Source organism: Juglans microcarpa x Juglans regia, chromosome 1D (genome assembly GCF_004785595.1).
Source record: "Juglans microcarpa x Juglans regia isolate MS1-56 chromosome 1D, Jm3101_v1.0, whole genome shotgun sequence".
Classification (NCBI taxonomy): domain Eukaryota; kingdom Viridiplantae; phylum Streptophyta; class Magnoliopsida; order Fagales; family Juglandaceae; genus Juglans; species Juglans microcarpa x Juglans regia.
The window spans coordinates 39,987,349-40,000,231 of NC_054594.1; the positions used below are offsets into that span (position 1 = coordinate 39,987,349).

The window sequence follows — 12,883 nt, forward strand, 5'->3', positions numbered from 1 at the left end:
TAACACAAAATATAATAAACAATTCATCATTTTCAAATTCTAAAATAATAATAATATTAAAAAATAATATTCTAATAATAATTTATTAAACTTTTAATTTTTATTTTTATTTTTAACTCATCTCATCTCAACTCATTATTAAAACTGTACTTTAATATTACTCGACTTAAAAACTGTTGAAATGGTTGCAACTAAGTTATTGTGTAAGGTCGTTTTCATGGATCAAGTCATGAGAATAACATGATTATTATAGACATAAATTTATGACTAAATTTTAAAAAGTTGTATTTTATTAAAAATAAATAAAATTCTCATATGATTCTTTAATTTTTCTAAAAATACTAATTAGCATAATACTTACCTAAATCTGCATATAAATAATTAATTTTCTTTCCGGTTATCCCACTGTCCTGGCCCTGCGCCAATGTATAATTTTTAGCTAGCAAGCCCATCAAGCACATGAGCATCCTCTCGTCTCTCTAATTTTCTTCCCAAGAGATCCTGATCCAAAACTTGCATATGGGGGCCGGAAGATCAGAGGGGTCAGAGTACATTGTGAGAGTGAGAAAGACGGAGATGGTGGCTGCAGTTCTGCCATTGCAAGAGCACTGGCTGCCACTATCCAACCTAGACTTGCTTCTTCCCCCTGTGGACGTGGGTGTTTTTTTCTGCTATAAGAAACCTGCAGCTACCTCCGGGGATGATGCAGACAACCAGCTTAGTGCTTTTGAGTCCATGGTCGGGGTGCTCAAGAAGGCATTGGCACAAACTCTGGTTTCCCACTACGCGTTTGCCGGTGAGGTGGTGCCAAACTTGGCTGGAGAACCTGAGATTCTCTGCAACAATGGCGGAGTATGTTTTGTTGAAGCTTTTGCAGAGGTAGACCTTAAAGACCTCAACTTGTATAACCCTGACGAGACCATCGAGGGCAAACTTGTACCCCAGAGGAAGCATGGTGTTCTCGCTGTCCAGGTTTGGTTCAATATGTCACACGCTCTCTGATCTGTAGATGGCTATGATTTCTCATTGCCTCTAACAACGAAGACTTTTTGCGCAACCACGGTCGTTTTTTTAGTTGATATTTTTGTTCACTCAAAAACACGTTTTCTGAAATCTGTTGGACCATAGATTTTATTTCTATTTTTATTTTTTCATGCAGACACTTCCTTTTCGATGGCTTGATTATTTTTTTCATGTATGATTGGTAGATATGTTATGAGATCAGGTACTATACCTAGCTAATAGTTATTCGAAATTAACTGCATGCATGGTGCAGGCTACTCAGCTAAAATGTGGCGGATTGGTGGTGGCATGCACATTTGACCACCGAATAGCGGACGCTTACTCGGCCAACATGTTTCTTGTTTCGTGGGCTGAGATGGCTCGGTCTAAACCAATCACTGTTATGCCATCTTTTCGTCGATCTCTACTTAACCCTCGACACCCCGGCTCGATTCATCCCTCCTTGGATGACATGTATGTCCCCATAACCACATTGGCCCCACCCAAAGACCCAGAACCTGATGCAGACGATCTCATTAGCCGCATATACTACATTACTGCCGACCAACTCAACCGTCTCCAGTCACTAGCCAGCAGTACAAATGGTCACAGGAGGACAAAATTACAGTGTTTTAGTGCATTCCTGTGGAAGATGATTGCCAAATGGGCTATTATTAAGAACATGGACAAAAAGGTAACCAAGTTGGGCATTGTTGTCGATGGAAGGACAAGATTAAGCGAAGGAGATAAACATAAAGCTTCACTCATGGGTTCTTACTTTGGAAATGTGCTGTCCATACCCTATGGTGCCAAGCAAGTGAATGAGATTAACGACAAGCCGTTGGATTGGGTGGCGGACGAGGTTCATAAACTGTTGGAAGGGGCAGTGACAAAGGAGCATTTTTTGGGGCTGATAGATTGGGTGGAGGCTCATCGTCCGGTGCCAGGTTTGGCAAAGATATATTATAATGGGAGCGAAGATGGACCGGCTTTGGTGGTGTCATCCGGGCAACAGTTCCCAGTGTCTAAGGTGGACTTCGGGTGGGGAAACCCGGCTTTTGGATCGTACCATTTTCCGTGGGAAGGGGACGCCGGATACGTGATGCCGATGCCGAGCCCCGCCGGAAACGGTGATTGGGTGGTGTACATGCACCTCTTTAAAGGACAGCTGGAGTTGATAGAGGCTGAGGCTGCTCAGGTCTTTAGACCCTTGACTTCTAGCTATCTCGGTTTCGACTTGATCAATATTGCAGGCTAATTTCAGCGACTGCATGTTTTAAGTATATAATCTTTTATAAAATAGTGGATTCTATAGAAAAAAAAAAAAAAGTTTTTATCATAATGAGATCTACCTTTTATAAAATATCTGCACGAAACTTATATATTTGTATGTATGATTATTAAAATTAAAATATTATTAAGTTAATGTTATATCACTTATTATAAATGCCTGTACGTTCAAAGCAATTAATAATTAATTAATTTTTACGTTGATTTTATTTTGTAATTAAATAGACTATAGGTTAGATTTATTTTTTATTCTTAAATATTATGTTTGCAAATTATAAGACAACTCGTGCGGCACATGATTTTTTCTTCTGATTAGCTACTATTTATCACTCCATAATACATATTCTATGCATGAAAAACACCACATACCTTATGAAAAACACTACATACCTTATGAAAATTAACACTCCATATCCGATAAAAAATTATAGACGTAAAGTGTGAGAATAAATAGTAACTTATGTATAATAAATTTCTTTTTGTAATAACGTTCAGAAAATAATTTGTAAAGATTATGTATGTGCAAATTCTTTTAAAAAAAATTCATTGAAAAAAACTATATATATATATATATTTTTTGTAAGAATGGATACAAAACTTACCGAGACACTGAGGCATAGGGCTGTGCATAAAAGGCCCAGACCCGATCAATTCGAAAGACTCGACATGAGCTCACCGAACTAAAATCGGGTTCATCGGTTCACGGGTTTAATACACCCAACATCGGTCGAAACCGATCACCCGAATGTAACATTGGGTCTGTGAATGGACCAAGTCAAGCCCTCGCCTCGTTCGCTCTCCTCCTCCACCAATTCTATCTGTCATTGTTAGGAGAGTCAGCAGAGGTAGAAGAAGACCAAGAAAGGTAGAGTAGAGTTGGATTGGTAGTGACGACAATGGCCGTCTGCGTAGTTTCAAGCTGACTGAGTCCACTTTCCTGGCCTCCCTCATGCCCAAGAAAGAGATTTCCACTGACCACTTCATCGAGGCTCACCCAGAATACGATGATCGCGGAGTCCTCATCGCTATCTTCGGTATTGATTTTTCCTTCATATATCTGTTCGTACAGGTGCGGGATTTGAGCAGAATAGATAACAAGGATTGTTCTAATGAGTTTTCTTCCTCTCCATGGGTGATTGTTTTCTTTTCTTCCTTTTTTTTTTTTTGAGTTAATCAAAACTAACAGATCGGTACTAATTGGATTTCTTTCTTTTTCTCATGTTATTATTATTTTCTCATCAATTTTTCCCTTTATTTTCCTTCTCTCTGTCTCTCTGCTGAAGAATTCGAACACTTGTTCTCTCTTCACAATCGTTCAATCAAATTCCATCAAACACGACTTGTTGACCAGTTTGTTTAAAACATAGCAAGGCTTGGTGATCTATGAATAAGACAGAGGCATGAGATCCAGAATGGGTCTTTTTATTTTTGCCCTCCAAATCTCCAATGTGTATGGTGGAACGAAAGAGGAGAAGAAAAATGGGTTTGACCCGATCCAAAGTTTACAGGTCGGATCGGGTCACTCTTGGTTAGTGTGTTTTGCGAGTCGGGCCCAAATTTAGCTCGGGTGGTTTGGTGTGCAGGCCTACTGAGGCATGCATCTGATCAACCAGTACTGTTCAAGTATTTTCTAGCTAGGGCATTGAGCTCATCCGCTAAGTTGCCGTATTTGCAGAGGAGTAATATACATACATTTCATACATATTTTACAATACACATTATAAAAAATATTTTCAATCTTTAATAATTAGACGTACCTTGAAAATATCCTTATTTTATAATATATATTATGAAAAATGTTATGAAATGTATTATGTGGATATTATTATTTTTTATATATTAAGAAAATACTAAAAATGGAATAAATTGTTTTTTTTTTATATTAACAATGCAGAACCTTTTTTTTTTTATTGATCGTTATTGCGCAATACAGAACTAATGCCCACGCGCACACATAAAAAAGGGCTAATTTGTATTGAGTTATTTGCTCAAAAAATGATAAATTCCAACCAAAATAAATAAATTTTTATTGTAAATAATCATTCTCATTACAAACTTAAATGATATTTACAATTTTAAAATGTATAAGTTTCGTGCACCTCTTTAATAAAAGTTAATAAATATAAGATTTACATAAAAATTTATTTTTAATAATAGATTCTACTTTAAAAAAAAAATGTATTCACTCTAAAACTGTATCAAGCATTATTGATTGGTTGCAAATAACTGATCATTTGAAATAATAGGACGTGATTAGTTATCCAGAATTAGGTGCGCATGCAGTAGTACTACGTATGTATAAGGTGTGAGTTAGTTCACCCTACAAAGAATCTTTCATTGTTTGAATTAGAGGAATTAGGAACTGGTGAAGTCAGTATTGATTTGTATCCAAAATTAATTGAAGTTGTTGATCAGCTACTCCAATCGTACATTAATTGCATGCATACGCCACTTGTCATTTTCACGTTTCTAACATTTGTAATACGGATAATGATACATAACCAACTATTCTATAATTTATCAACAACATACTACGAAATTATTTCTTATTACTTTAATTCAAAATGATTGTCCTAGCAATTACCGTCTAAAGTACGAGAAAAAAATAATTATTTAATACTTAGTTGTAAACCAATTGTGATATAGTTGTTATTATATCATTTTCCTTGTACGACATCGTTTCTAACAGCTCTCTCTCTCTCTCTCTCTATATATATATAGTATATATACATGTAAAAAGTAGAGCTAGCTAATTAATTAAGTGTCGATTTGGAGGGTTGGGTTTTGGACGTGATTTTTGGTGCATGGCTGATCTATCATGACGATGATGATTCTGGTTGACCGCCTAACAGCAACTAACGACTTCAAAATCTGGCTTAGTTAATAGGATACATCGATCAAAACCAATGTCGATGTCGAGAATGAAATATAATTAATGGTAATTTATATATATATATATATATATATTAGCAATGTTATTTGAAAACGTTTACATCATATACCATTCACATGTCATAATATGATTTATAAGATTTAAATTTTAAAATTTATCTTCCAAATCAAATTATGTCATGCAAATAGATATAATGTAAAAACTTTTAAATAGAATATTTATTCTCTATATATATATAGTAGCATTAATTCATGATAAATTAATGGGAAAATATGTTAATAATTTCATTTATTAATTGATAAAATCACTATATATATCTAATTAATTAATGTTAGTAAAATATAAACATAAAGAGTACACCTGAACAAAAGTCAAGTCAACTCTATAATATATGAGTAATATTAAATACAGTCAAGTTTTACATACTTTTTTTAAAAAAATATAAGTTTCATTATTAAAAAAATAATTTTTTTATGTAGATTCTAAATTTATCTTTTTTTTTATAAAAAATATACGAAATTTGCGCAACCTTAACTATAAATATTATTTTTCGTATTTATATCTAAGAAATCGTATTAATTACGATCTCAAGATTTTAACGAAGATTCTTGTAACCATGATAGCTTCGGGTTGAGTCATTACCCAATTTACCTTTTTATGACAAACCTTGAATGGCAGCAGGTTTGAGTTTTGAGGAGGCAGTTTTAAGTGGTAAGTCCACGTACTTGCGACGATGATAAGATATATAGTCAATCGAAAGAAGAGTCGTTAAAAGGGCAGTCTAATCCATAAAGTTAAAACATTTATGAAAGAGAAGCTGCATTGCAACCTGTTTGTTCGTAGGTACTAGGTTTGATCCAAGATTCCATAAATTATGCAATAAATAAATGCATCATGTATTGCGGCTATAACATTTTAATTACATAAAAGCAGCTATTTTCAAAACCTAGGTTGAGATCCCCCTTTGCTTTGTGGACTAGCAAGCACTCCACTCTCATTAATAATTTCGTTGAATTTTTTTGAAAATGCAGATAATATTGCGGCTATAACTTGGTCGCATTTTTCATGTTTTTTAATGGTAAGCAATACCAAATCAACACATTGTGATGCGTAGGAGGAGAGTGCAGTGTATAGTATAAGGTCTCGTTTGATTATACAGTTTAGATGTGATGAGATATTTTATTAAAAATTAAAAAAGTTAATTTTTTTATTTTTATTTTTATATTTTATTTAGAAGTTCAAAAAAATTATAATGATTAGATAAAAAAGTAAAACATTTAAAATTGGAAAATATTTATATTTATGGCGTTTGGATATTGAGATAAGATATAAGCATCTCTCTATCCAAATCAAGCCTTAAACATAATTTAAGTATAAAATATTTTTTAATTTTTTCGTATAATCATTACTCAAATACAAAAATCAATATAAATTTTTGTAAACTTCAAAACAAAAATTATATTCAATTTGTTCTCTTACCTTTTTCCAAACCCAATAAAATATTTTCATTCAAATCATTTTACTATTATTCACAATATTATGCGATACTCTAAATTCCTCTTAACTCATCTCAACTCATCATTACAACTTTTTTAAATTTCAACATAAAATATAATAAACAATTCAACTTTTTCAAATCCTAAAATAATAATAATAATATTAAAAAATAATATTCTAACAGTATTTTATCACTCAACTCAACTCATTTTAACATCTAAATGTAACCTAAATATCAAAACATGTTATGAAATAGCCTAATTAAACTTCTTTCTTTACGAGGGTTATATACTTGTATAAAAAATAAGGGAGGGGGGTTCAATGACTCAATCATGGTGGGAGTGCCCCATTTTTTGGAAAATAAAACTTCCCATAGCTTTTTTTTTATGATTTTCTTAAATATTCTTACCTTACCAATAAATTGAAAAGAACCCCTTAACTAACTACATTTCTTCTTAGCAAAATTAAAGAAGATAAAATATATTTGTAATTTTAAAATGTTTAAGCCCCGCGAACTCTCTTTAAAAAAATTGGATAAATTTAAAACCCACACAAAAAAATCAATTTCGATAAATCTCACTTTTTAAACTAAGAATGTGCAAAACTTATGCACTAAAATGTATCTAGCATTAGTTTCACAATATTTTTTTTAGAGAAATGATATTTACAGTTGTGAAGTATGCAAGTATTGTGCAATTCTTTAAAAAAAAAGTGAATAAATATCAGATCCATTTAAAAAAAAAATTAATTTTTTAATAATAGACCTCATTCTTTTTCAAAACGATTATACGACGCTTATATATTCTATGACTATACATACGTTGCATTATTATTACTTTTTTTTTTTTGTATTTTTATAAACTCATTAGTTTGGCCACACGTGTTTTAAAGTAAAGATCGTGTACATAAATTTAAACAAAAAACTCACGGGTACGTGTAATCTTTATATACATTTTCTTCTTATAGTCACCTTTAATTTGAACTTTGCCCGTTCCGTTTAGTTTATCTTTTCTATACATGTTTGTTTTTTTACAAAAATTTTTATTGAATTTTCAAAACAAATATTCATTTTTCGACAGCTGAGACCGCCCCTCTCTTTCGCGTTTTTATAATTAATTTGTGATATTTTATTACTACAAACGTGGACCACATATTCTTAAATGAATAAAACATTTTTAAATTTTTTCTAAAATATAAACACTAGCTTTTTTATCAAGAAGGTGATGTAAATGATTGGTTTTATTGAAATTATTTTGTTACCAAACAACTTTGTATCATTTTTTAAATTCCAATTTAATGTGATAAGAGTAAAGGAATCAATTTTAAAGGAATCACGTGACTCCATTAAAATCAAATTTAATATTATATTTAATTATTTATTATTATTGCACGTTTCAAATTTACCTTTATAATAAGTGGTGAGTTTAACTTCAAACCGGAAGGGTGAACAAGCGGTTTGAGAGTGACTGCCTCGGCAATAACTAGGCAATGCGGGTCGTGTTGGGCCTCGAAAGTAGGGCTGGGCTTCGACTCCGACGGAGTTGGAGTGCTCGTTTCTGACCTCCGACTCCGACAAGAGTCGGAGCCAAATTGGAGCTCCGACTCTGACTCCGATCGGAGGTCGGAGCTCCGACCTCCTATAGGAGCTCCGACATAAGATCGGAGCTCGACGTGCGCTCAATGTGGCGCTCGAGCAGAACTTTTTCAGAGAGGTTCGCTCGACTTCCTCTCGACATGTCGATCAAGCCAATATTTAATACAACGTGTGCTCGACTTGCGCTCGACACCTCGCTCGAGCGCAAGTGTACAGTAAAAAAAATTTCGGAGTCAGAATCGGAGCTTCTTGGAGCTCCGACTCCGACTCCGACTCGAATAGATATTCGGAGCTATTCCGAATTCCGACTCCGAATTTCGATGACTCGGAGTCGGAGCGGAAGTCGGACGGAGTCGGAATTTTTGAAATTTTGCACACCCCTACTCGAAAGTGTCAATGCAGATCCAAATATCTTCCACTCAAGACCCATGCTCTGCTCCACGTCATTCTTTCTGAATGAGTAGTGCTACACGTGTAGTACGAGACGGGTCTCGATAAAAATAAATTTTTTTTAATTTCTGAACACAACGAGCTACAGTAATTAAATAGACTAGAGCTACAGTAAATGATTTAGAAATAGTATGGTTTGAATAATGAGATTAAATATTTTTAGATAAAAGTTAAATAAAATATTATATTTTTATATTATTTTTATATTGATATTTGAAAAAGTTAAATTAATTATTATATTTTGTATAAAAATTTAAGAAAATTATAATAATATGATGAGATGAAATAAAACCAAACCGGACCACAGGGTACATATCGACCTCTACATTTTTTTACATGAAAAATGCTACTCCACACTGACAAATTTTATTTATTTAATAATTAAGAAATTTTTTTTAATAATGTTATGCTTTTTATTATTATAAAAATATTTAAAAGTATAAAAAAAAATGAATGAAAAAAAATAAACAACGTCTCGTGCTAGCAGCATAGCACTGCTCTTTTGACATATTGTACCGCGTCCACCTGCCAACGATTCCTGTTTTCTATCCTAATAATTAAATTTATCAGTCTAAATTAAATTAAATAGGAAATTTTTAAATATCGTTTGAATTCGAAGATGAGTTGAGATTGATTGTAAATAGTAGTGAGATGAGTTATGAATAGTAGTGAGATTTATGAGTTAAAGTTGATGAATAATAATGAATAGTAGTGATATGAGTTGATATGAGTTGAAATGAGTTGAGATGACTTGCGAATACAAACTGGGCCTAATGTATAAATTTTTTGCGTATTCTTTAAAAAAAATTGATAAATTTAAGATTTAAATAAAAAAATTCATTTTTTTTTATGATGAATTCTATTTTCTTTCAAAAAGGATATACTTACATGTGACAAGAGAATGTATTTTTGCTCTGTTTGTATAGTAAAAATATTTTATCTCATGTCATCAGTATAATTTTTTTAAATTTTAACATAAAATATAATAAACAATTCATCATTTTCAAAACAATAATAATATTAAAAAATAATATTATAACAATATTTTATTAAATTTTTAATTTTCATTTTAACACATCTCATCTCAACTCACTATCCAAGCCGTATCTTAATATTACTCGACTTAAAAGCTGTTGAAATGGTTGCAACTAAGTTACTGTGTAAGGTCGTTTTCATGGATCAAGTCATGAGAACAACATGATTATTATAGACATAAATTTATGACTAAATTTTAATAAGTTGTTTTTCATTATAAATAAATAAAATTCTCATATGATTCTTTAATTTTTCTAAAAATACTAATTAGCATAATACTTACCTAAATCTGCATATAAATAATTAATTTTCTTTCCGGTTATCCCACTGTCCTGGCCCTGCGCCTATATATAATTTTTAGCTAGCAAGCCCATCAAGCACATGAGCATCCTCTCGTCTCTCTAATTTTCTTCCCAAGAGATCCTGATCCAAAACTTGCACATGGGGCCGGAAGATCAGAGGGGTCAGAGTACATTGTGAGAGTGAGCAAGACGGAGATGGTGGCTGCAGTTCTGCCATTGCAAGAGCACTGGCTGCCACTATCCAACCTAGACTTGCTTCTTCCCCCTGTGGACGTGGGTGTTTTTTTCTGCTATAAGAAACCTGCAGCTACCTCCAGGGATGATGCAGACAACCAGCTTAGTCCTTTTGAGTCCATGGTCGGGGTGCTCAAGAAAGCATTGGCACAAACTCTGGTTTCCCACTACGCGTTTGCCGGTGAGGTGGTGCCAAACTTGGTTGGAGAACCTGAGATTCTCTGCAACAATGGCGGAGTATGTTTTGTTGAAGCTTTTGCAGAGGTAGACCTTAAAGACCTCAACTTGTATAACCCTGACGAGTCCATCGAGGGCAAGCTTGTACCCCAGAGGAAGCATGGTGTTCTCGCTGTCCAGGTTTGGTTAAATATGTCACACGCTCTCTGATCTGTAGATGGCTATGATTCCTCATTGCCTCTAACAACGAAGACTTTTTGCACAACCACGGTCGTTTTTTTCAGTTGATATTTTTGTTCACTCAAAAACACGTTTTCTGAAATCTGTTGGACCATAGATTTTATTTCTATTTTTATTTTTTCATGCAGACACTTGTTTTCAATGGCTTGATTATTTTTTTCTTTTTAACAAACTACAGAATATTAATTATAAATTTGAGAAAACGTTTTCCTTTGTTTACTTAAAAGCTAGTACCTATATATACGATTGACGATCTTTGTTGAATGTGTTTGCAACTGGAAATGGCCGATAGGATCCAAATTACCTGTGAATATATCATAAACTCGTATTTTTAGTGTTGGAGAGAAGGCAAAATTAACATATAAATGAATTTGTATTATAAATTATCATGCAGTATATTTTTTCGTAGAGATCAATCTTAATCTTCATCTGGGAAGGGCCAGGGCTCCATCGTGATACAGAAGTACGTAGACTGTCGGGACTTGAATTAGCTGTTCATACGCACAAGAAACTTCAAAAGAATATCCATATTATATCATGCCTTCGTAAGAATTAAAAGTGAAAAAAGAGAAAAGAAAAAGAAACTAAACTTCTTTGTAATAAAAAAGAAAGAGTCACAAATTAGTTACGTAAAGGTAAATTTATAAACTGACGTTGCTTGATATAATACGTCAGATTGTACAATTATTTTTAATGTAAAATAGATTTAACGGATCATGTGAAACTAAGTCAATTTATAAATTTATCTTTATGTAATCTATTTACATCTGTTTCAAAAAAAATATCGACCGATTAAATGCATGATTGGTAGATATGTTATGAGATCAGGTACTATACCTAGCTAATAGTTATTCGAAATTAACTGCATGCATGGTGCAGGCTACTCAGCTGAAATGTGGCGGATTGGTGGTGGCATGCACATTTGACCACCGAATAGCAGACGCTTACTCGGCCAACATGTTTCTTGTTTCGTGGGCTGAGATGGCTCGGTCTAAACCAATCACTGTCATGCCATCTTTTCGTCGATCTCTACTCAACCCTCGACACCCCGGCTCGATTCATCCCTCCTTGGATGACATGTATGTCCCCATAACCACATTGGCCCCACCCAAAGGCCCAGAACCTGATGCAGACCATCTCATTAGCCGCATATACTACATTACTGCCGACCAACTCAACCGTCTCCAGTCACTAGCCAGCAGTACAAATGGTTGCAGGAGGACAAAATTACAGTGTTTTAGTGCATTCCTGTGGAGGATGATTGCCAAATGGGCTATTATTAAGAACATGGACAAAAAGGTAACCAAGTTGGGCATTGTTGTCGATGGAAGGACAAGATTAAGCGAAGGAGATAAACATAAAGCTTCACTCATGGGTTCTTACTTTGGAAATGTGCTGTCCATACCCTATGGTGCCAAGCAAGTGAATGAGATTAACGACAAGCCGTTGGATTGGGTGGCAGACGAGGTTCATAAACTGTTGGAAGGGGCAGTGACAAAGGAACATTTTTTGGGGCTGATAGATTGGGTGGAGGCTCATCGTCCGGTGCCAGGTTTGGCAAAGATATATTATAATGGGAGCGAAGATGGACCGGCTTTGGTGGTGTCATCCGGGCAACAGTTCCCAGTGTCTAAGGTGGACTTCGGGTGGGGAAACCCGGCTTTTGGATCGTACCATTTTCCGTGGGAAGGGGACGCCGGATACGTGATGCCGATGCCGAGCCCCGCCGGAAACGGTGATTGGGTGGTGTACATGCACCTCTTTAAAGGACAGCTGGAGTTGATAGAGGCTGAGGCTGCTCAGGTCTTTAGACCCTTGACTTCTAACTATCTCGGCTTCGACTAGATCAATATTGAAGGGTAATTCTAGGGACAAGTTTTAAATGTATAATTTTTTGTGTAAATCTTTTATAAAATAGTGGATTCTATAGAGAAAAAAATTAAATTTTTTCATAATAGGATCTATTTTTTATAAAAGTTTTGTATGAAATTTATACATTTAAGACTTGCATATATTGTATAATTAATGTGGTGATGAATTTTATGGACTTTAACTGTGTACCACACGTATGCCTCTTTATAAGTCATATCTTGTGCTATATATATATATATAGTATTATATATAAGTAGTACTACTACTACTAACGTTTATATACCTTCAGTTTTGGCC

The 12,883-nt window shown here is 33.9% G+C and overlaps 2 protein-coding genes across 2 annotated transcripts; both read left to right on the forward strand.

Annotated features, from left to right (window-relative positions):
• The first annotated feature begins 453 nt into the window (after positions 1-453).
• Positions 454-2,439, forward strand: LOC121257484 (coniferyl alcohol acyltransferase-like). The gene is made up of 2 exons (XM_041158499.1): positions 454-972; positions 1,277-2,439. The coding sequence occupies exons 1-2, from the start codon at positions 520-522 to the stop codon at positions 2,258-2,260; spliced, it is 1,437 nt and encodes a 478-aa protein (XP_041014433.1). The 5' UTR covers positions 454-519; the 3' UTR covers positions 2,261-2,439.
• A 7,703-nt stretch (positions 2,440-10,142) lies between these two features.
• On the forward strand, positions 10,143-12,590 carry LOC121257586 (coniferyl alcohol acyltransferase-like). Its single transcript, XM_041158653.1, has 2 exons — positions 10,143-10,654; positions 11,594-12,590. The coding sequence occupies exons 1-2, from the start codon at positions 10,259-10,261 to the stop codon at positions 12,557-12,559; spliced, it is 1,362 nt and encodes a 453-aa protein (XP_041014587.1). The 5' UTR covers positions 10,143-10,258; the 3' UTR covers positions 12,560-12,590.
• Positions 12,591-12,883: the final 293 nt, after the last annotated feature.